The sequence below is a fragment of the Xiphophorus couchianus genome, chromosome 15, assembly GCF_001444195.1.
Source record: "Xiphophorus couchianus chromosome 15, X_couchianus-1.0, whole genome shotgun sequence".
NCBI lineage: Eukaryota > Metazoa > Chordata > Actinopteri > Cyprinodontiformes > Poeciliidae > Xiphophorus > Xiphophorus couchianus.
This window is the reverse complement of record NC_040242.1, coordinates 4,340,001-4,362,591: the sequence shown is the minus strand read 5'-3', so window position 1 is coordinate 4,362,591 and position 22,591 is coordinate 4,340,001. Positions and strand designations below refer to the sequence as shown.

At 43.5% G+C, this 22,591-nt stretch overlaps 2 protein-coding genes across 6 annotated transcripts; one reads left to right on the top strand and one right to left on the bottom strand.

Moving 5' to 3' along the window:
• Positions 1–622: 622 nt before the first annotated feature.
• On the top strand, positions 623–3,560 carry LOC114158315 (trichohyalin-like). The gene has a single exon (XM_028039677.1). The coding sequence runs from the start codon at positions 1,102–1,104 to the stop codon at positions 3,148–3,150; it is 2,049 nt and encodes a 682-aa protein (XP_027895478.1). The 5' UTR covers positions 623–1,101; the 3' UTR covers positions 3,151–3,560.
• Positions 3,561–7,507: 3,947 nt separating this feature from the next.
• tnfaip2a (tumor necrosis factor, alpha-induced protein 2a) lies at positions 7,508–22,583 on the bottom strand. Of its 5 annotated transcripts, none has more exons than XM_028040420.1 (13): positions 22,392–22,583; positions 20,469–20,573; positions 19,293–19,744; positions 18,704–18,915; positions 16,632–16,743; positions 16,328–16,450; positions 16,164–16,258; positions 15,400–15,492; positions 15,176–15,302; positions 14,620–14,745; positions 14,403–14,552; positions 13,283–13,407; positions 7,508–8,090 (listed from the first exon to the last, which is right to left on the bottom strand). In XM_028040420.1, exons 1-13 carry the CDS (start codon positions 22,417–22,419, stop codon positions 7,901–7,903), a joined length of 1,938 nt encoding a protein of 645 aa, XP_027896221.1. In that variant the 5' UTR covers positions 22,420–22,583; the 3' UTR covers positions 7,508–7,900. The 5 variants fall into 5 exon arrangements, with proteins under 5 accessions (XP_027896221.1, XP_027896222.1, XP_027896219.1 ...); XM_028040421.1 differs by having other exon boundaries at positions 20,469–20,570; XM_028040418.1 differs by lacking the exon at positions 22,392–22,583 and adding an exon at positions 21,902–22,303.
• Positions 22,584–22,591: the final 8 nt, after the last annotated feature.

Below are 22,591 nucleotides of genomic sequence, written 5' to 3'. Positions count from 1 at the left end.
TACTATTCTGTGCATGAGTTGGGCTTGTTTGTACGTTTCACAATAAAATTATGGTCATTTTATTAACAGTGAGACTTTAATGGAGAAAAACTATTTATAATAAGAACGACATTGTGCCTTTAAAAAGCTAATGAAAACAAACTGAAAATATAGATTACAGCTTTCTTTATTTTAACTGACAGCCATCTTGTTATGCAGTTGCTATGACAACAACAAACAAGACACAACAATACTAGTACAACTATCGCTCATTTACAATTTTTGAGTCTTAAGCCTGATAATAAAAACAAGGCTTAATCAATCCGACCCAACTTTCAACAAGATTTAGAAATCAATAGTTATAATTTTAATCTTTTACTTTTTCATGTTGTTATAAATAAATAACCACAAAAATCAACAGATCCCCACATTTTTTCTGAGTTTATCAAAACGTTTTCTCAAAATTGACCAAAAACATTTGGTGACCTCTGTCTCAGCCTTACTTGATATCAAGTTATAGTGCATGACCGATAGAGTGATTAATAAAAGAAAACATTTAACATCATATATTAGCTCAAATATTGTAAAAATCCTTACAAATATTTCTAAATTAGCACCACAAAATCTGTGATGACTGCAGAAAACCACAAAAACAATCCTGGACGGACTGATTAGTGTGAAAAGATGTTCAATATTATGTTATTTTAAGAATTATTGAATGCTGAAACACCTATATATTGATGTTTTAACAACTGAATTGGTTTTTATCAGTACGATCTGGTGCAACAGGCCCTGTATGAACATTCAGATTTTGGCCCAAAATGGAAATGAGTTTGATGCCCTGATATTTGGGATAAAAACGACTGAATCATGGACTATTTTGAATGTAAACAAGAATAGAGAGAGATATTTGGTGGTGGAATGATGTCACACCACCAGCAAAGGAAGACTCTGTGATGTCACTGGCGATTCAGTCTGTGATGTCATCAACTGCAGAATTGTATGCAACACAATTCTGCATATTTTTCATTGCTTGCAATATCACTGACCAGTTCAGACGTGCGCAAAGCTCTTTCAGGTAGTTTACCAATCGACAACTTTAGTGATTGTATTTAGGAGGAAATGTCTCATTATACGCCGAGATACCGCAGTGGAACGATGGGACCCCACGCGAGAAGGGGAGTCCAGCAAAACCCCCAAGGCAGGTTCCCTCCTGCACACCCGAGAATCTTTCACGGGGAAATCCAAGAACTCAGCTACGCCCTGGAAATGGAGAGAGCCGGGAGGGTTGAAGACAACCAGAAACTGGCCCACCTGGAGGCCGAGCTGGAAGAGACGAAACTCCAGTTAAAGAAGCAGAAAGCTCTCAAAGAAACGTTTATCAACCAGGCCAAGGAGGCAAAGAGGGAACTTGAGAGACTAGAGAAGTTCAGCGATCCAGCATTCCTTAACGCTGCAGCCATTGCTTCCAAGGTTCACAACGATGTGAAGTACATGAAGAAGAAGAACTTGCAACAAGACTTTGAGGAGTTAAAGGTGGCCCACCTCCTCAGCCGGGAGGCGTTTGTAGCTGAAATACAGGCTGAGAGAAAGAAAAGTCTGGCCCTCCAAGAAGAACTGAACCAACTCCAGACTTCATACGAGGAGCTGCGTTCCCAGTATGAAGCAGATGATGCTCTGCTGAGGCAGGAGGCCGAGTCACAAACGTATGATGAAGCGAGGCTCAGTGAGGAACAACGGCTGCTGGAGAACTTGAGAGCTGAAAAGGATGAAATGTTTCAAGAAATGTCCCAAACGATCACATTCCTGCAAGGCAGCGAGAAACATCTGCAGGAGGAATTAACTCAGCTCAAATGTTCATACAATGAGCTCAACTGTAGATACGAAAGGGATGTTTCTGGATTAAAGCAAGACGTGGATAGATATCAGGAAGAAGTGAGACATGAGAAAGACGCCAACATAGAAAGAGACAACGAGAATCTGCAGCTCATCAACAAGCTGAGAGCTGAAAAGGAGGAGCTCCTCCAGAAAATGTCAGGAGAAATCTCAATTCGGCAAAAGAGGGAGAAGCAGATGCTGCATGAACTGGATCAGGTTCACATTTTCTACGAGGAGCTAAAATGTAGATATGAAAGAGACATTATGGATATACAGCAGCAGGTTGAGACATACGAACAGAAGGTAAAGCAGGAGGAAGCGGCTCTTTCAAACAAAGAAAAGAAAGTAAAGCTTATCCAAGAGAGAAAACATTCTGCGCTGAAACAAGAAGTCGAAAAACTTCAGCAGCAGGTAGAGCAGGAGAGAAAAGCTCACCTGGAGAAAACAGAGGAGGACAAGAAGCTTCTAGACAATATGAGAGCTGAGAAGGAGGAGCTCTTCCTAAAAATGTCAGGAGAAATCACTATTCTTCAAAAGAGAGAGAAGCAGATGCTGAACGAACTGGATCAGGTTCACGTTTCGCACGAGGAGATAAAACGTAGATTTGAAAGAGACAATATGGATTTACAGCAGGAGGTTGAGACATACAAGCAGCAGGTTGAGCAGGAGAGAAAAGCTCACCTGGAGCAATCAGAGGAGGACAAGAAGCTTCTGGACCAGCTGAGAGCTGAATATGCCATCCTCCAAGAAATCACAACAACAGAGAATAAAATCCTGCAAGACAAGGAAAGGAGTGCCAAGGCTGAGCTGGAGAATGTTAGCGGTTTGTACATGGAGCTAAACAGTCGGTTTGAAACCGAAGTCACTGCATTAAAACACCAAGCAGAAAAACACCAGGAGGAGCTCATTTGTGTGACAAATGATTTACAAAGAGCGAGAGACGATCTACTGCTGGCCGAAACTCTGAGAGCCGAGGAAGAAGGTTTCCAACAACAACCCATCACAGTTTCCCAAGAGAAGGAAGAAAACTCACAGAACCAAGTTAAAGTCTTAAATCAAGAGGTTTCTTCAGAGGAGGATCTCTCAGGAGAACCTCTACCAGGTTCTTCCACGGATCCAGAATCCTCAGAAGAGACCGAGGTCGCTGGAGAAACCATCCTGGAGGATTTGGACAATCCAGATGGTAAAAAGAAAAAGTCTAAAATTTTATTTTGGAAGAAAGTACGAAACACTCTGCGATGGAAGAAGCCAAAAAAGAAACAAACGAGTGAAGACAATCAAGAACGTGTCTAAAGTTCTTGATTTTGATATTTAGAGAAGGAGAAAGACGTGCAGGAGACGAACCGAGGACTGGAATCAAACGCATGGAGGTTGTAGCCTCTGTGAACGGGGCGCCATGCCACGCTCCGTCAAGACCAAATTCAAAAAGTTTTTCCCCCCATTGACAAACTAGAAAATAGATCCCTTCCCAACCCAATTGGAAAAAACGTGGGCAGCACGGTGGTGCAGCGGTTAGCGCTGCGTCTTCACAGACACCATCTGTGTGGAGTTTGCATGTTCTCCCCGTGTTTGCGTGGGTTTTCTCCGGGTGCTCCGGTTTCCCCCCACATCTCCTAAAACATGTAGGCCAGGTCAGTTGGTCACTGCAAATTGCCCCCAAAGATTTGAAGAAACCCCAAACACATGTGCAGCTTTATTGTTAAACTTTATAATTAATTGAATTAGCCGTACGTTAGCGCAGCCGCAACACTGGGCTCAATTTTTATAGCAACGTATTGATTTAAGAATTAAAATGTCTTCTTTTAATAGTAATGATTTCTGTTTATTTCCACTGTACTTGTGCTTTTATGGTTTGTCCTTTAGTTTACCGTTTCTACTCACTTTTTATATTAAATTGCACTGAATTGTAGCTTGTTAAACTGTTTAAATCTGTATTTTAAAGAAGATTAACAAAAGGATCATGCAGTGGCTGTTTTAGTGCGACTGTGGCTCAGTGGGTAGAGTGGTCGTCTTGTGACCAGAAGGTTGTAAGTTCGATTCCAGCTTCCTCTGCCACATGTTGAGCTGCCGCGGGGCACTTAGCGACAAGTTGCCCTCCGACCTGCATGTCGGTGTGAATGTGACTGTAGTGTGAAGCGCTTTGAGTGGTCAACATGACCAGCAAGGCTCTACACAAGTTCAGTCCATTTACCGGTTTTTCTTTGATAAATCCTGTTTTTCTTTTTATACCAAACATAAAAAAGCTGATTTAACAGGTTTGGATTCTTCAGGTTCCAGGATGTTAAATGAAGATTAGAGGTTAATCTGTACATAGTAATAGATGATAATTGTAATCAGAATTTAATACTCCGGACCATGAAGAAGCCCAAACTTGTTTTATCTGGTTTGTTTGTTATAAGAAAGAAACAGGTTTTATCAAAAATAAAAGTTACTGTGGGATCTTTCAGTTAGTCTTTATTTAGAAATACAGATTCAAGATAATATTAGAAACTTAACAAAAAAGTGCAATTTAACATGAAAAACTGTAGAAAAGGTAAAAAGAAGAACAATCCATGAAAGTATGAAAACAGAAAACTTAATCAGAAATCATTTCCACTACTGGAAGAAATCGATTCTTAGATAAATATTTTGTAATAAATATGAAGCTTTTGTGTTGTTGAGCTTATGTTCTGTCTGCTTGTATAAAAGAGAAGGAAAAGGGGCTAAGAAATGAATAATTCAATTATTTTTTTAAACCAGATTTATAGTAAAACTGTAAATTATGTTTTGTTTAGGACGTTACTTCTAGGTTTTGTTTGTCAACCTTGGTTTAATTCCCAGTCCTGGGGAATCTGCTGCATGTCATTTCCTTCTCTCTCCTCCCAATTTCCTGTTCAGCCTGTTAAATAACGGCCTAAAAAACTTTATTAGAGCCTAAAAATCTCTATTTTTTTAAAAAACTAAAAAGATACATTTCACCTCACAACTGGACCAAAGGTCAGAATTTGCTTCCCACCACATTGAGTTTGTTTCCTCATCTTAAAAAACAACTTTCTTCCTCTCTCTCATTTTCTCTCTGTCTTACATAATTAACAGGTTACTTCATATTCACACACACACACGCACACACACACGCACACCCACACACACACACACACACACACACACACACACACACACACACACACACACACACATGCACACGCACACACACACACACATTTACACATCCCCTCCATGGGCTGCCACCTTATCGTGGTGGGGGGGTTTGAGTGTCCCAGTGATCCTAGGAGTTATGCTGTCGGGGCTTCATGCCTCTGGTTGGGCCACCCAATGCAGACAGGTCCAAGGTGAGGAACCAGACCAAGTGCAGCCCAAAGATCCCTTATGATGAAAACAACCATTGGAAACAGTGGTTCTGCTCGCCTGTACATGAGGTCCCACCCTGGAGCCAGGCCTGGGGGTGGGGCACGTTGGGGAGCCCCTGGTGGCCGGGCTTTAACCCACAGAGCCCGGCCGGGCTCAGCCCAAAAAGAGCCGATGGGTTCTGGCTAGAAATAGTCGGACTCGGGGCGTGCTGTGGTGGCGCCGGGGGTTAGTACGCACCACGTTTGGAGGCCTTAGTCCTCGAAATGGACGTCGCGGGTTCGACGACCTTTGCCCCCTCTCCTCGCCCTCCTTCCTGTCTGCCTGCTGTCAGAAAAATACGAGCCACTAGCGCCGCAAAAACTTTTTGGGTTGGATGTTTTCCCACCCTGGAGTTGCCCCTTTTGAGAGGCGCTGGGCAGGAGTGGGCTGACTTGTTGCCTCCCGTCTTGGTGCCTGTACGTTGGGGTGAACAAGAGGACAGCCTCTCCCTCTACCTACGGGTTTGGGTCGGGTTCTGACTGTTTACCCAGCCTTTTTAAGTCCTTGGAGGGGGTACTGGAGAGTGCCCCTCCTGGGAACTGCCTTGTTATCCTGGAGGGGTTTTCTCCGCAGGATCTCTGGGCTCCCTTAGAGACGGGGTGAGAAGCCCAGAAATCCAGGAGTCCTTGATGTTTATACATATATCCAGGGTTTCCCCCAGCGCATCTGCTGGTGTCGGCCAGCGGGTGACCCGTCAGTTATTCAGTTGGCGAAACCTCAAAAAAGCAAATAAACCGGCGACCCGCCAGAACCGCACACTGTAAGAAGCTCAGGCGGGATCTTAGAACTACGGGAGGTTCAAACTCCACTCATTCATGTTTAGCTTACAGAAAAACGCCAACCCGTGAAATAAACAAAAGCAAACTGACCAATCAGATTTAGGCTTTGTGCCCCACCTCACCCCCACAGACTCTACACAGCTGTGTGTACAATATCTTTGGACACAAAATATCTTTTTTTCTCCACAATTTTGTTAATAGTAAAGAGGGTTAGATAATAAAACAAGAACTATTCTTTTCTTTTTTTTATTCAAAGGAAAATCTCAAGGTACTCAGTTCGTCCAGCCGTGCAGATGCAGCACCGATCCAAACTCTCAGTCACTGGTGGGAAATTTAGAATCACACAGAAAATCTCCAAATGAGAATCAAACTTAAAACTCTGAACCAAGAACTTCTGATCACAATATAGCAATTAACCATATCTGCCATGGTAAATTATTACTGATAACTACTGTGAGTAGTCCCTGACATTAATATGATCAGGCAGCATGTAATCATATATACATACAGTATATATATTATTGTTATAAAGGCTGAGCCAAGAACATTTATGTCTGTATCAATAAGTAGCCCTTCGTGTTACTCTGGACCCGTGAAGTAGCTCCCAGTCTGAAAAAGGTCGGTGACCCCTGTTTTAGACATTTCAAACCCAGAAATTGTCAAGGTTTTTTTTTTGCTGTTGTTTTTGGGGGTTTTTTAAAGAATTTTTTTTAGGTTAATCTGAAAATTTCAGAGTTTTTCTAACTTGTTCTAGACTTTTGAAACTCAGAAATGTTAAAGTTTTTTTTCTACAAAATTTTTGAGATTAAGTTAATATTTTTTTATAGCTTTTTAATGGAAATTTACTCCTTTTTTGTTCTAATACACTCTTGTATTTACTACAGCTTATTCCTGCTAGATAGAGTCTGCCAGGAATGCTAAAGCTAGTTAGCATGGCAGATAACAGTTTTTCCTCCTCCATTAAGGTACATCTACCTCACTCAAAAAGGATTTTATTTCATTATTCACCACCAACCAGATCTCTGATGAAAAGAGTTATTGATCTTGTCTAAACAAAGAGTTAAACTACTCAATAAATCATTATTAACTTAGGCAAGTTAGCTACAGCATGTTAGCATGTGTTTCACATGGGAAGGTAAAAACTACAAACTAATACCTACAATATTTCTAGTGTTTGCATGATTTTCTAAGTTTGGAGTTACTTTGTCACCTGTTTTGCAAGAGGTACTTAATGTCTCACTAAAAAATATAGAAAATATCCCATTTTTATTTTTAAGAAAAAAATCAAACTATATGCATATTCTTAAAAAGACCAAATATGACAATGATTTTGACTAAAATAAAAAAAACCTTAATTTATCAACATGCAATGTTTTTCCTCCTGAATAAATCTCTAAGTCTAAAACTTCAATGATGTTTCTGTAATAAAAACAAATTTATTTAAAGTATTTCTGCACATTTATGGAGAAATGAGTGAGAGGCTCTGCTGAATAAATACGTTTATTGAAATGACTACAGTAACAGATACATGCCTCTGTTTCTGTACACATTAAAAACATTCTGCACAGCCTTACAACATTCATTACTTTAGGGCTTTGTTAAGTAGCAGGAAGCTGCATGGATTTAAAGTGAGTCTGGTTGCAGAGTTAGCTTAAATACGACACATTTTCTAACACTTAAATGGTAATAAAAGGAGAACTGAAGGGTACCGAGAGCTGAGCCCTGATGAACACCAGATGGCTTTCCAACGCAGCAAGTCTCCCTTTTTAAATTTCTGGCTAACATGTTAGCATCACTAAGCTAATGTTTACATTATACGCCATTCAGATAATATGAAACAACAAGCTATGCTAACATTAGCATTGAGTCGCACTGTTTTAACTCTTGATCGCCATCTGGTTGATCTTGTTATTGATCCATTTGACTTTAACACTGGAGAAGAACGGAGGGCTCTGATTGGCTGAGGCGTCCAGGGGGCGGTTCTCCTCCACGCTGGTTCTGATGGACCGGACGTCCGCCGCCGAAAGGCCGAACTTCAGCGACAGCAACGCCGAGACGTGAGCGCCGCTGACGACAATCACACAAATAATCAATCAAAAAAAAGATTTTAAAAAATCACTTTAAAAAAATATTTCTCATGTTTTCTATGTGCTTCTTCATTCTGTTCTGTTTAGTTGAACTTAATATTTTCTTCTCCCTGGAAGTTTGATTAATTCACCCTGACTTCAGACACTCGGCTCGGGTTCTTCTGCCAGAAGGATCTCAGTGTTTTCGGTTCATTTTTCTGACTAAATGCCCAAAAATCTGCAGTCGTGGCCAGAAATGGGAGGAGGAAACAATTTGTGTTTTCTGACCCTCATCTGACAACCAGGTGCGTATGCTCTACATCTAGTTCGTCTCTAACTGCTCTAGATCTGGTTGGTCTCTAGCTGCTCTACATCTAGTTCGTCTCTAGCTGCTCTAGATCTGGTTCGTCTCTAGCTGCTCTACATCTGGTTCGTCTCTAGCTGCCCTAGATCTGGTTCGTCTCTAGCTGCTCTACATCTGGTTCGTCTCTAACTACTCTAGATCTGGTTCGTCTCTAGCTGCTCTAGATCTGGTTGGTCTCTAGCTGCTCTAGATCTGGTTGGTCTCTAGCTGCTCTAGATCTGGTTCGTCTCTAGCTGCTCTAGATCTAGTTCGTCTCTAGCTGCTCTAGATCTAGTTCGTATCTAGCTGCTCTAGATCTGGTTCGTCTCTAGCTGCTGTAGATCTGGTTCGTCTCTAGCTGCTTTAGATCTGGTTCGACACCTGAGCAGGTAAACCAGACGGCTGGAAGCTTCCAGAACCTGATCTCCACCCAGCGCCACTCAGTACTTTTCCTCTGGCCAGAGCGGACCCGCCCTTCCCACCGGAACCGGGAGGACTCGGGTTGCAGCAGAACAAGCTGCCACACCTGGTGTCAGGTGTGGCACCAGGAAAGATGATTTATTACAGAAACATGTTGAACATGTTAGGGACATGCAGAGCAGCTAGAGCGTCTAAAGCTGCATTTCCATAACAAATGCTCGGAAAGCATTGTTGATATTCCACTAGTGTGGAAAAAACACAATTTCACAATTTGCTGTGTTTCCATTAAATAAGAAATGAAATTAGAGTCACTTGTGAATAAGTTTGTTCACGTGATAAATTAAAAACACGCAGCGCCATCATCTTCCTACCACTTCCTGTCTTCTTCTTCTTCGTGGTTTGCGCTAGCGGCAACATCCGGCTGTTGATCATGTGCGAAAAAAGTCTTTCCATTGGAGTTTTGTGAAATAAACCGATTATAACACGGCCCAAAACACAAAACAAAACAAAAAAAACCCAGCGGCTCATCTTAGCGCCAAAACGTTTTATTCAAGAACGAGAGTTGTGTCAACGTCTGACAAAATTATGATTTGCTTGATTTGATCAGGAAATGGAAACACGTCTAAAAAATGTCTGCTTGACATTTTGAAAGTTCGCTCAAACTTGCATGAGAAACATGGCTAATGTTCAGCCAGCGCTAACCGCGCTCTGCACCAAGAGGCTAACCTCATGCTAACATGCTAACACTGTGTCAGTCTGCTAAACAGACACAAACCGGGGCGTGCCGTGGTGGTGTAGGGGATAGAACGACCCACATTTGGAGGCCTCGAGTACTCGACGAAGCTGTCGCGGGTTCGACTCCCGGACCCGGCGACGTTTGCCGCATGTCTTCCCCCCTCTCCTTCCCCCTTTCCTGTCAGCCTACTTCATGAAAAAGGGACTCTAGAGGCCACAAAAAGACCCCCTGGAGGGGTAAAAAAAAAACACAGACCAACAAATCTTCACACACTCTGCAGAGATAAGCTGATCTTGGACTGAAGGAGGAAGTTTTGAACCTCCTTCCTGTTAACTGCGACACTGAAGATCCATCAGTTTGTACATTTCAGCAACAAGGCAGTTCAAAGTGCTTCACTTCATAAAAACACAAAATTATAAAAACACCAAACAGTCAACAAAACCAGAAACATTCCAATGAGTGCCATCATCCAATTAATCAATTAATATCAGATATATCAGTCAATGTTTCATTTATTATGGTAAAAAGCAGATAGAACAGATTGGCTCTTAGTCCAGATTTAAAGGATCTCAGGGTTTCAGCTGTGCTTCAGTTTTCTGGAAGTTTGTTCCAGATTTGTGGTGCATAGAAGCTGAATGTGACTCCTCCATGTTTGGTTCTGAAACCCAAATATAAACATTTTAAATGGATTTAGATTCTAGAACTGAATAAATCTGCATCTGATTCCTGCAGGCCTCAGCGTTGCCCAGATTGCTCAGCGTTGCTCAGCGTTGCTCAGATTGCTCAGCGTTGCTTAATTTTCCCAACAGTGTCTCTCTGCGGTGGGAGGCCGAGTTCTTTCTTATCCACATGAAACAGTTGACGATTTACCCAGCATGCATTGGGAAACAGAAAGCCATTGTTCCTTGTGACGAAACCGAACATCTACGATCATCAGCTGCGGTCGCTTCACGTCAGAGTTAAACCTCAGCGCTCCGGATCCTCTGAGCTTCCTTTCTGCTGCAGAGCGACTCAGAGGACAAACGCTTTGCTCCGAAACGATGGACAGCGACTCAGCAGAAATGACTCAGCAAAATGACTCAGCAAAATGTCAAGCTGGACACAGGATCCAAAAACTGCTCAGAGTTCAGCTACTCCAACTTAGTTTTACCCAAGTAAAAGTAAAAAGTTTCCATCCAACAAATTACTCAAGTAAGAGAAAGTATTTGGTAAAAAGTTAATAAAGTCCTGAGTAACTGATCAAATGATCAATCATTTAATATTTATAATTACATCATCATATGAAAAAAAAAAAGAATTAAGTGTAAATTTTGGTGTTTTAATTACAAAAATGACGATAATTTATATAAGTAACAAAAATAAAATCAGGTAAAAGAAGTTTCTGCAAATAAAAACCTTCTGAAACTTTATCAGAAGCTGCAGGTTTGAGTTTTTGGTTAAAACATTTTTGTTTTTCATTCATCCATCCATCCATCCATCTTCTTCCGCTTATCCGAGGTCGGGTCGCGGGGGTAGCAGCTTCAGAAGGGAGGCCCAGACTTCCCTCTCCCCAGCCACTTCTTCCAGCTCCTCCGGGGGAATCCCGAGGCGTTCCCAGGCCAGCCGAGAGACATAGTCCCTCCAGCGTGTCCTGGGTCTTCCCCGGGGCCTCCTCCCGGTGGGACGTGCCCGGAACACCTCACCAGGGAGGCGTCCAGGAGGCATCCTGACCAGATGCCCAAGCCACCTCAACTGGCTCCTCTCGATGTGAAGGAGCAGCGGCTCTACTCTGAGTCCCTCCCGGATGACTGAGCTTCTCACCCTATCTCTAAGGGAGAGCCCAGCCACCCTACGGAGAAAACCCATTTTGGCCGCTTGTATCCGCGATCTCGTTCTTTCGGTCATGACCCAAAGCTCATGACCATAGATGAGGGTGGGAACGTAGATCGACCGGTAAATCGAGAGCTTCGCTTTTTGGCTCAGCTCTCTCTTCACCACGACGGACCGGTACAGCGCCCGCTTGACAGCAGACGCTGCGCCAATCCGCCTGTCGATCTCCCGCTCCCTTCTTCCCCCATTCGTGAACAAGATCCCGAGATACTTAAACTCCTCCACTTGGGGCAGGACACCCCCCCTGACCCGGAGAAGGCACTCTACCCTTTTCCGGCTCAAGACCATGGCCTCGGATTTGGAGGCACTGATCCCCATCCCGGCCGCTTCACACTCGGCTGCGAACCGATCCAGCGAGAGCTGCAGATCACGATCTGATGAAGCCAAAAGGACCACATCGTCTGCGAAAAGCAGAGATGAGATCCTGAGGCCACCAAATCGGATCCCCTCAACACCTTGGCTGCGCCTAGAAATTCTGTCCATGAAAGTGATGAACAGAATCGGTGACAAAGGGCAGCCCTGGCGGAGTCCAACTCTCACCGGAAACGAGCCCGACTTACTGCCGGCAATGCGGACCAGACTCTGACTCCGGTCATACAGGGACCTGACAGCCCGTATCAAAGGGCCCGGTACCCCATACTCCCGGAGAACCCCCCACAGGGCTCCCCGAGGGACACGGTCGAACGCCTTCTCCAAGTCCACAAAACACATGTAGACTGGTTGGGCGAACTCCCATGCACCCTCCAGGACCCTGCCGAGGGTGTAGAGCTGGTCCAGTGTTCCACGACCAGGACGAAAACCACACTGCTCTTCCTGAATCCGAGGTTCGACTATCCGACGGACCCTCCTCTCCAGGACCCCTGAATAGACCTTGCCAGGGAGGCTTAAGAGTGTGACCCCTCTATAATTGGAGCACACCCTCCGGTCCCCCTTTTTGAACAGGGGGACCACCACCCCAGTCTGCCAATCCAGGGGAACTGCCCCCGATGTCCATGCGATATTGCAGAGTCGCGTCAACCAACACAACCCTACAACATCCAGAGCCTTAAGGAACTCCGGGCGGATCTCATCCACCCCCGGGGCCTTGCCACCGAGGAGCTTTTTAACCACCTCGGCGACCTCGCCCCCAGAGATTGGAGAGCCCAACCCAGAGTCCCCAGGCTCCGCTTCCTCAGTGGAAGGCATGTTGGTGGGATTGAGGAGGTCTTCGAAGTACTCTGCCCACCGGCCCACAACGTCCCGAGTAGAGGTCAGCAGCACACCATCCCCACTATAAACAGTGTTGGTGCTGCACCGCTTCCCCCCCCCTGAGACGCCGGATGGTGGACCAGAATCGCCTCGAAGCCGTGCGGAAGTCTTTCTCCATGGCCTCTCCAAACTCCTCCCACACCCGAGTTTTTGCCTCAGCAACCGCCCGAGCCGCATGCCGCTTCGCCCGCCGGTACCCATCAGCTGCTTCCGGAGTCCCACAGGCCAAAAAGGCTCGATAGGACTCCTTCTTCAGCCTGACGGCATCCCTCACCGAAGGTGTCCACCAACGGGTTCGAGGGTTGCCGCCGCGACAGGCACCGACAACCTTGCGGCCACAGCTCCGATCATTCAGTGGGAAGAAAATCCAGAAGTTTACTACAGTTATAAATTATAAATATATAAATAATAATAAAAAAATAATAATTATATAAATATATAAATTATACTTCAAAATGAAATTACTCAGGTACAGCGTAGTAGAAATACTCCTAAAAATATATTTTTGAAGAAACAATTCCTCCAGTAAATGTAACTGAGTAAATGTAACTAGTTACTCCTCCTCTGTGGGCGGTACCTGAAGTCCGGGAACCTTCGGGCCAGATCGACGACCTCCAGGTGAATGCTGGCTGGATCCTGCAGACGGAGAATCTCAGCGACGCTGCAGAGCGTTTCAGAGAGCCACGGCGCCGAACTGCAGCCCTGAGACACCACGAGGAGTACTGAGTAAGTACTGAATACTACTGACGAGTACTGAGTACTACTGACGAGTACCTAGTACTACTGACCAGTACTGAGTACTACTGACAAGTACTGAGTACTACTGACGAGTACTGAGTAAGTACTGACGAGTACTGAGTACTACTGACGAGTACTGAGTACTACTGACGAGTACTGAGTACTACTGATGAGTACTGAGTAAGTACTGAGTACTATTGACGAGTACTGAGTACTACTGATGAGTACTGAGTACTACTGACGAGTACTGAGTAAGTACTGAGTACTACTGACGAGTACTGAGTAAGTACTGAGTACTACTGACGAGTACTGAGTACTACTGACGAGTACTGAGTAAGTACTGAGTACTACTGACGAGTACTGAGTACTACTGATGAGTACTGAGTACTACTGACGAGTACTGAGTAAGTACTGAGTACTACTGACGAGTACTGAGTAGTACTGACGAGTACTGAGTACTACTGACGAGTAATGAGTACTACTGACGAGTAATGAGTACTACTGGCAAAATACAGCTGAATTTCTACTCTGTCTGTCTGTTAGTTATTTCTGGTGTAAATGTTTATTTTTTATCTATCTTTGCTCCATGAACTGTGGAAATGATGATTAATTTTCACTGTCCTAATCAATCAATAAAAATAAAATAAAGCTGAATTAAATGCCACTTTGTTTTTCAAAATCCAAATATTGTTTTTAGTTTGCTGCTAATCTAAGGTTAAAATCAGCCATAATAACCCTGATATGATATAAGCTAATTACAAATGATGCTAATGTTAGCAGGTATGCTACACACATAAAGAAGCTAAAGAATAATAAAGCATCTGGTGTTTACTTGCTGGTATACCTTAGCCTGATGCATTAGCCTGATACGTTAGCCTGATACGTTAGCCTAATACATTAGCCTGATGCATTAGCCTGATGTGTTAGCTTGTGGTTTAGCGTGTCGCTACGTGTCTCACCTCCTCTCTGAAGAAGCCGTCCATCTTCTTGGCGTCTTCCACCATCCGTTCGGACCCGGCCACCTGCTGCTGTCGGCTCTTCACCCTGGTCTTCATCGTCTTCTTCACGTACTGAGCGGCCAGGTCTTGGTGAAGGTCGCAGACCAGAGGCTGAGAGACGTGGGCGGTCAGCTGGACAGGTAGGCAGGCAGACAGGTGTAGGGTGGTGGTGTCTCACCTGTTTGCAGGCTGGTTTCAGGTCCGACAGGTCGGCCAGTTGTTGGTTGAGAAAGCTCAGCAGCTGGTCGATGACAGGAAGTGAGCCGTCCACCCAGGCGGACGTCCAAAGTGGACTTAAGAAGACCTAAATATCAAAACGAAAGAGACGTTTGTCCTGCTAACAGAACAAGATGTTCCACTGAAGCAGAAAATGTTTACTGTTCCAGATCATCGGTCATATCTCATATTTCTGTCATTTTATTCACCTGCAGAACTTTTGCTAGTTGCCATAGCGATGGCGTTTGCAGTTCTGCTAATGTGCTAACAGAGGAACAAATTATTAATTTAGCATATTATTGTTTTTGCTCATTTTGAAAATGTGTAGAACTTTGCTTCCATTATATACCATATTAGCTTAGCATTTTTGCATTAGCTTCCTCTACATACCATGTTGTTGTAGCTCTTTAGCATTAGCTTCTGCTAAATGCTGTGTTGGTTTAGCATGTTAGTGGATTTAATGTACATGATTAGCACAGTAGAGTTTTTAGGTTTCTCTGAGTAGAGACAGTATTGACCTTGATCTTGCCGTGAAGAGGGAAGATAAAATACTGGTAGCAACAATCCCTGAGAGCAGAGAGCGTATCCAGACATCGGCGCTTCTGATCTTCAGCTAAACCTTCAGCTTGACCAGATATGTAATCTCTGAGGACAGGAGAGGCGCTGCTTAGCTGTGACAGTTCCCAGAATGCTTTGGGGCAGATTTCCTGCAGCTCTAGTCGTGATGCAGGTGTGAGCTCACCTGAGCTGCTGCTCACAGACCAGCGTAGCTTTTAGCACTGGATGCAGGTTGCTGGGGTTCGCCTTCACCAGGTCCTCCACGCTCTTCCTGTAGCTGCAACACAAACACATAAAAGAATGAAATGACCAGAAAAACTGAAGCACAGATTGAAATAATTCCTCCAAATATAGACTTCTTAAATTAGATTTTTCTTCAGAAGTGGTGAGTGGGGTGGAGGTAAATGGTTCAATTCCTGACTTGTGCTGAATGTCACTTCCTGTTTGAATGCTGTCAAAGATCCCTAATGCCACACAATCTTAAAAATAAATTTTTAGGTACTTTCAATTTATATTTTAACAATATTTGATCAATATTCCAAATATTTGTGTTAAATTTTTGCATAATGTTTGTTCATGTCTTCTCAGTCGACATGAAGATCAATACAACAGATGCAAAATAAAAGCCAAGAGTCGTAAAATTTTTCCATTCTTAAACTATTTCACATCTGCTAAATAGCATGTTAGTTTAACGCCTTACCATTAGCTTATACCAGTTAGCATGTTGGTAAAGCACTTTAGCATTAGCTTCTGCTAAATAGCATGTTAGTTTAACGCCTTAGCATTGGCTTATACCAGTTAGCATGTTGGTAAAGTACTTTAGCATTAGCTTCTGCTAAATGAAAGTCTGCATTAATGAATAAAGGAAAGACGACGAACCTTTTACATCTTACTGAAACAGTACAGCTGTGACCTGATTGGTTCTTGTGTTCAGTGGGCGTGGCTTACCTGTTGAGAAAGTTCTCCAGGTGAATCGTAAGCCTCTGCACCTTGTTCTGGTCTTTGATGGCACAGCTGAACTCAGTCAGGGAACTGTTCACCACCTGCAGTCAGGAAGCTTCATCAGAAACGGCCAGTCGAAGCCCAGGAGCGTTACCTGTCCCTGCGCTCACCTGGATGACATCGATGGCCAGCGGACTGAAGTAGTAACAGTCGATCAGTTCGGGCGTTTTTCCACTCAGCCAGCTCTCCTCCTCCTTCTTCAGAGCCGTGCTGAGCCACAGCTTCACCTTTTCCTGAAACGACGGTACAGTGAGCTGAAGCCTGCTGGCGATCTGCCGCCGACACCTTTACCTGTCTGTTGTTGACCTGTCTTTGTCTTTACCTATCTTTGTTTTTACCTGTCTGTTGTTTACCTGTCTGTTGTTGAACTGTCTGTTGTTGACCTGTCTTTGTCTTTACCTGTCTGTTGTTTACCTGTCTGTGGCTCATGAATTGTTCCTCCAGTCGCCTCAGAGTGTCCGGCAGCAGCAGAGAACCCAGACAGGCCGTCTTGATCCCGTCCAGCTCTTTTTGTTGCAGGATTTCACTGCAGGGATCCAACAACAAACTCACAACATTAAGATAAAACAAAGTTCTGCACAAAAACATCATAAACATTTAAACATTTTGGGTTTGTTGCTTCACTCTGCTTCTGTTTGGTTGTTTTTATTTACAGAAAACATCGTTAAAGTCACTGCTGCCCTTAACTAAATATATTTTCTATTCCATAGAAAGTTTTCGTTGCTCAGAGCTTCTGTGTTTAACTGGATGAGGCATCGACAGAGCTAAAGCTACTGTTAAGTGGAGCTAATATTTTAGCGCTTCAGTGCTTTTGCTAACTTCTAAACACATAGAGCAGTTATCTTCTTTTTCCAGATAAATTATAAATTACTAAATTGCATGGATGCAGTGGTGGGTACACTTCTGCTAATGTGCTGATAGTAGAGCTAATTTTTGGTTTAGCTCATTAATTTTCTGCTAACATTTAGCACTGGGGAGGCTAACCAACTTAGCTTCTCCTAGATTAGTTTTACCACAACTTCATGCCATGGATGGGACAGTTTCCTGGTGGACTGCGTCCTTCCAAGACAAAAAACTAATCTCTGGTGGTGGGAACCCTTCTGCTAAATACGCTAAGGCGCTAATAGCACAGCTAATATTTTGTTTAGCTCTTTTGATAACTTTAGAAATCTTTAGCATACTTAACTTCCCTTAAATTGATTTTTTTTTTTTTAGTGCTTTAATGTTTTTTCTAACTTTGAAAACGTTTAGCACACTTAGCTCCCCATAAATGAATTTTTCCGGATAAATTTTAAAGTGCTAATTTACTTGGCTGTTCTGTAAACTTTAAGTTTGCTATATAACTCCGTGTTATGTAGCAATTTACTTTTATTCAGGCCTAGAATAGTTTAAAATCTCCTGGATGCTTCCTGACTGAAGCTCTACTGTCGTCAGTTAGCCTAACTTAGCTTAATTAATAATTGACATAAACTGTTTCAGTTTTCCACGTAAAGAGCCTAAAAATGTCACCTTGCACTTTAAAAATCATCAAGCAGGGAAATTTCCTGAGCCAAAGAGAGGAAGTCATAAATAAGTTCCCTCAAGCCCAAACACCAAGGTCGCTGTGAAGCAGGAAGACCCACGGAGAGCCGAGTGACTCAGGGCAAAAACAAATCCAGTCCTGACAGAAATCAGGATGTTACCGACCCAATGGGATTCCACACACACAGACGGCCGACGCCCAACAAACGGACGGCTGAGCTCTGAGCCACCAAAACGCTCCAAAATAAACCAGGGAACAAAAATCAGAAGGTTCCTAAACTCGTAATGATGGGAGTCAGATGCTGCAACATGTGACCTGAACAAACTTGTTTATTCTGTTGTTATTTCTAGAGAAGAGCCTGGGGAAACTTATAATTACATTCAGTTCATCTCATGACACCAAGAACAGAAGTGACTAACAGCAGAATCTAAAAGATTAAACTGAAATCTGACTGAAGACCAACAAGTTAAGTCAGGATGTGATCTTAGTTCTGGCGCCTCTTTGGTTTAAAATCAACAAACTGACGTCTCTGAGGACTGCAGGTGTTTTCCTCTTGATACTCCGATAGACTTTGTTTAATTGTTGAACCAGAACTCCACCATCTGCTCCACCTCCAGCTGCTGTGGTTCTCTGAGTCAAACCAACCTGTTCCCCTCCTGGCCTGTGGGGGCGCTGCACCAAGAACCACTGAAGGAAACAACTCAAAAACTTCTGAAGACACTGAGAGCAACTTCCTGAATAAATTCTGATTCCTTTCAGTTCAGTTTTGTTTGACATCTGGGTTGAAATTTTGGGTTTTGACTTAAAGCTTTTCTGTTTAGTGAACTATTGTTTTTGATTAGCATTTTAGGGTTAGCACAGCTACCGATTTAGTTACAATATCAATATTAAAAAGACTATGTCCAGGAAACAAATGAAGCCTCATTTGAAGGCGACAGCGTGAACGGTTGCCATGGAAACTGACTCAGGATAGTAGTGGTTGACCCAGAACAGCAGGTAGCTGCAGTCGTCCAGGTCCAGTTCGGAGGAGGAGAGCTGGGCCAGGTGGGCGCCGAAGGCCTGGTGGTAGAGTCCGCCATAGATGTTCAGGATGTCTATCCTGGGCGGGTAGCAGTCCCTCACCGCCACCGCCGCCATCAGCAGGTCCTCCTTCACACGCTTCCCCAGGCGGAACACCTGGACAGGTGAAACACGACGGAGAGGATCAGAGAGGCTGCTGCTGTTCTAAAGGTCTGCTTCAACATGGCTACCAAACCTGAGGCTTGGGGATCTCCTGGGGGGTGAGGAAATCCAAAGAAGGGACAGATCAGTTAGTAAAGATGAAGGAATGAAAAACTCAAGTAACATAAATATCAAAGATAAAAAGAGAAAACATGAAGAAATAAACTACAGAATGATGCTGATGATGTCGTTCTGTTGATGGATAAAGATCGTTGGTGAGCACAAATCAACTCACATCTGCTCTCTGATTGGCTGGAAGCTGAAATTAAGGAAACATCAGCAGAGAGTTGTTCATCCATCCATCCATCCATCCATCATCCATCCATCATCACCTGTCTCTTGGTGACAGAGGACAGCTGTCCAGTGTCTCCTGTCTCGTCCTCTCCTGCGTCCTTCAGTCGTTTTTCCACCATTTTCTGCAGCAGCTGGTTGTGCGTCCTCAGCCACCTCAGCGGTCGCCAGACGGGGGCGCTGTCCGTGGGACTCTCTGTCCAGCGCAGGTCCTGCGTCTCCTGCTGCAGGACGGCATCCACGGCGCTCCTCAGGACGTCCGGACGTCCAGCGGGGGGCGCCGTGGTGTCGAAGCTGCTGTGGACGGCCATCCAGATCTGGACGCTCAGAGACTCAAAGTCCTTCAGCAGCTGGTCCTCCTCTTCCTCACTGCGGCAGTCTTGGGTGAAGAGCTCTTCCTCCCTGAGGATCAGCTTCCTGGTGAGGTCATCCAGTCGCTCTTCCTCCTGCTGTTCCTCTTCTTCCTCCTCATGGCCGCCGTCCGGCTGGTCGTCTGCAGGAAGTGACACGGACACACAGAAAAGAGAGGGCGGCGTTATTTCTCCCAACCTGAAACTTCTGTGGGTGTTGGTGGTCGGTAATGCCGTTTCAGGCTGAAATAATGCTCCTGTTTTGGTTTTCTCTCTCCTCGTTCCTGATGGAGGATTTGCAGGATCCGGGGTTTGAACGAAGATGGGAAGGTTTGGGTTTGGCTGCTCTGTCCAGACCAACATGCTGGTAGAGTTCTCTTCCATCTAAATGATTTAACTAGGCCTTCGTCCGAAAAGACGACTGCGTGTTGCACCCAGAGGAGAAATGGACAAGCCAAGACATCTCAGAAATTTTATTAAATAAAAAAACAACAAGGACATTTCTGACTTTTGGAAGTCAAAAATTTGCTGGAAGAAAAGTCAGATATCTTCTAGAAAAAAAAATTCTGTTTCAAAACTTCCAAATTTCCGAAACTGAAAAATTTTCTACTTTTGAAATTCAGAAAATTCCAGGTTTTCTCTAGAAAATTTGCAACTTTTTACATTCAAATGTTTCCTTGTTTTTTTTCTATCAAATTTTAACTTTCCAAGACAGAAAGTTTTTGGTTTTTCTAGAAATTTTTTTTTGATTGATCCCAAAATTTCTGACAAAAATTTCTAGAAATGTTAAAAGTCAGACTTTCTTTATTTCTCTTTTAAACCTCTCAGTTTTTCCTCCTCTGTTTGCGGCTCTAATCAGGTTCTGACCTTTCTGCTGGTTCTTCTGTTTGCGGTGGCTCCAGATGTTTGCGGGGATCTTCAGCTTGGGGATTCTCTTCCGGGTTCCTCCGGGGTTCTCATCGGCGCCCCCTGCTGTACATCAGGGAAACACCAGTTAAAATCTGGAAACACGTTCCTCTCTGTAAACTAATAAACAGAAAATATATTTTTTAATTAATTCTTGTTATAAATTATTATTATGAGCCCCTGAAAATAAAAATAAATACAGTTAAAGAAACATAATAACATAGCATTTGCTGGCTGTGTTATGTTAAATTTATTCAGTTTCACAAAATAAATACTTTTTATCAATTATAATAATTAGATTATTATTATTATGACCTCCTGAATATAAAAATGAATTCATAAAAATACTTAAACCTTTTCTGGCTAGTCTTTAATTTATTTTACATTTCCATATTACATCTCTATTTATGAATATCAAAATTATTAATGATCAAAATTATTAATTATTCTAACAGTATCGTTTTAAAAACCATATTATAGATTTTTGAAACAAAAAATCAATATAAATGTACAAAAAATAATAATTCTGCATTTGTTAGTTTGAGCTACATTTAATTTATTAATTCACACATGCAATCTTGTAATTATTAAGACAGTGGATAGTTTTAAAAATATGTTAGTAAAACGTTTAAGTAAAAAAAAGCATTAATTTTCCTTTCTTCTGTGTTTAAAGCTTCAGTATTCAGTTTTCGTTCATAATAAAAACAAATAAAAAACTATTTACCCAGAATTCCTGTTAAATATTTCAGTTCAAGCCAAGTAAATGAAGATTAGCCAACGATAAACGGAGAATAAGTATCAACTGCGTATTCTGAGACCAGAAGCCTGTAGAACCAGTTCGGAACCAGTCCAGAACCGGTCCGGATCGGTCTCGGAACCAGGCCGAACCCAGTTCTCATCTTTAAACGACAGAAACCTCCAAACAGACACATTTCTGTGGTGAAAACCGGGCCCGTTCGGGATCTGCTCGCTGAAATATGGTTGAAAAGTTGCGATGAAGAGGAGTTGGAACCGCCTCACCTTCATCATCTCCCGCACAGATTCATCCCACAAACACACCATCAGAACCTCCAGAACCCAAAACCCAGTAAAGTTGGAGCGGAGCTCCGCCATACCTCCTCTCATCTCCCCGAGCGGACGTGTTCTCCGCCGGAGGGGCCGGCGGCAGTGGCGGAGTTAAGGGGCGGTGAAGGCGGGGTCTGGAGGAGTTACTCATCGCCATCATTTTCTGTTCTAACTGCGATGCATTAAAACTAGTATTTATTATATAAATGTTTTTTCTTTTTTCGTGAACGCAAATAAGAGACCCAGAAGTGACAGAAGCAAACAAATGATGCCGATAAAGCGGCTCTGCAGCGAAGCGTTAAAGGTAAAAAGGTCACGTCTGCTCTCACCCTGTTTGTTCACCATGCAGACGCAGAGGAGGTTCCACGCATCCGAAACCAGAACCATGGTTCCGGTTCGGCTCCACAGGCTCGGTCCAGATCAGACAGTGAGCATCTGTGGACCCAAACACTTTCAGTTTCCTCTAGATCCCCATTATGACAAAACCTAACATCTTCATCCTCCTCCTCCTCCAGAGGAAGGCCACCATTACTCATCACAAATGCGGCACAAGCAGAATTTCAGTTCAGTCCAGATGTTTTCCTCTCAGCTGTTTGAAAGATTGATAATCAGCTGATTATTAACTGAATCAGTTAATAATCAGCTGATGAGCGGATCAATGACGTTTTCAGGTTCAGCTCCGTTCAGCTAACGGTCTAATCCAAGGCCGCCTCTGTCGCCTGAGCTTCACTCTGATGCCCTCTGGTGGTCATTCATAGAAACACTGCAGCTTCCAGTAGTACAGATGCACTGCAATAATAATAATAATAATAATAATACCCTGCTTGCTCTTCAGGCTCCTCCACATGTCCTCAGGTTCTGATCCGGTTCTAGTTCTGCTGCAGAAATCAGATCAGACATTGAATCGGTTTCCATGGTGACGGATCTGATCTGGTCGATCCTCTCTAATCATCCTAACAGGATCAGCCTGATCAGGATCTGGGCGCTTTAAACACAGGAGCAGAAAACAGAAAATGACC

Bases quoted from the DNA above. Each gene is read 5' to 3' on its own strand.
- LOC114158315 (XM_028039677.1), top strand. From the start codon at position 1,102: ATGTCTCATTATACGCCGAGATACCGCAGTGGAACGATGGGACCCCAC.
- tnfaip2a (XM_028040418.1), bottom strand. From the start codon at position 21,959: ATGGTTCTGGTTTCGGATGCGTGGAACCTCCTCTGCGTCTGCATGGTG. The intron at 16,744-18,703 runs GTCAGTTTCCAT...GGATCCCTGCAG, and splicing joins GTCAACCACTACTATCCTGA to TGAAATCCTGCAACAAAAAG. The intron at 16,451-16,631 runs GTAAACAACAGA...CCGTCGTTTCAG, and splicing joins AATTCATGAGCCACAGACAG to GAAAAGGTGAAGCTGTGGCT.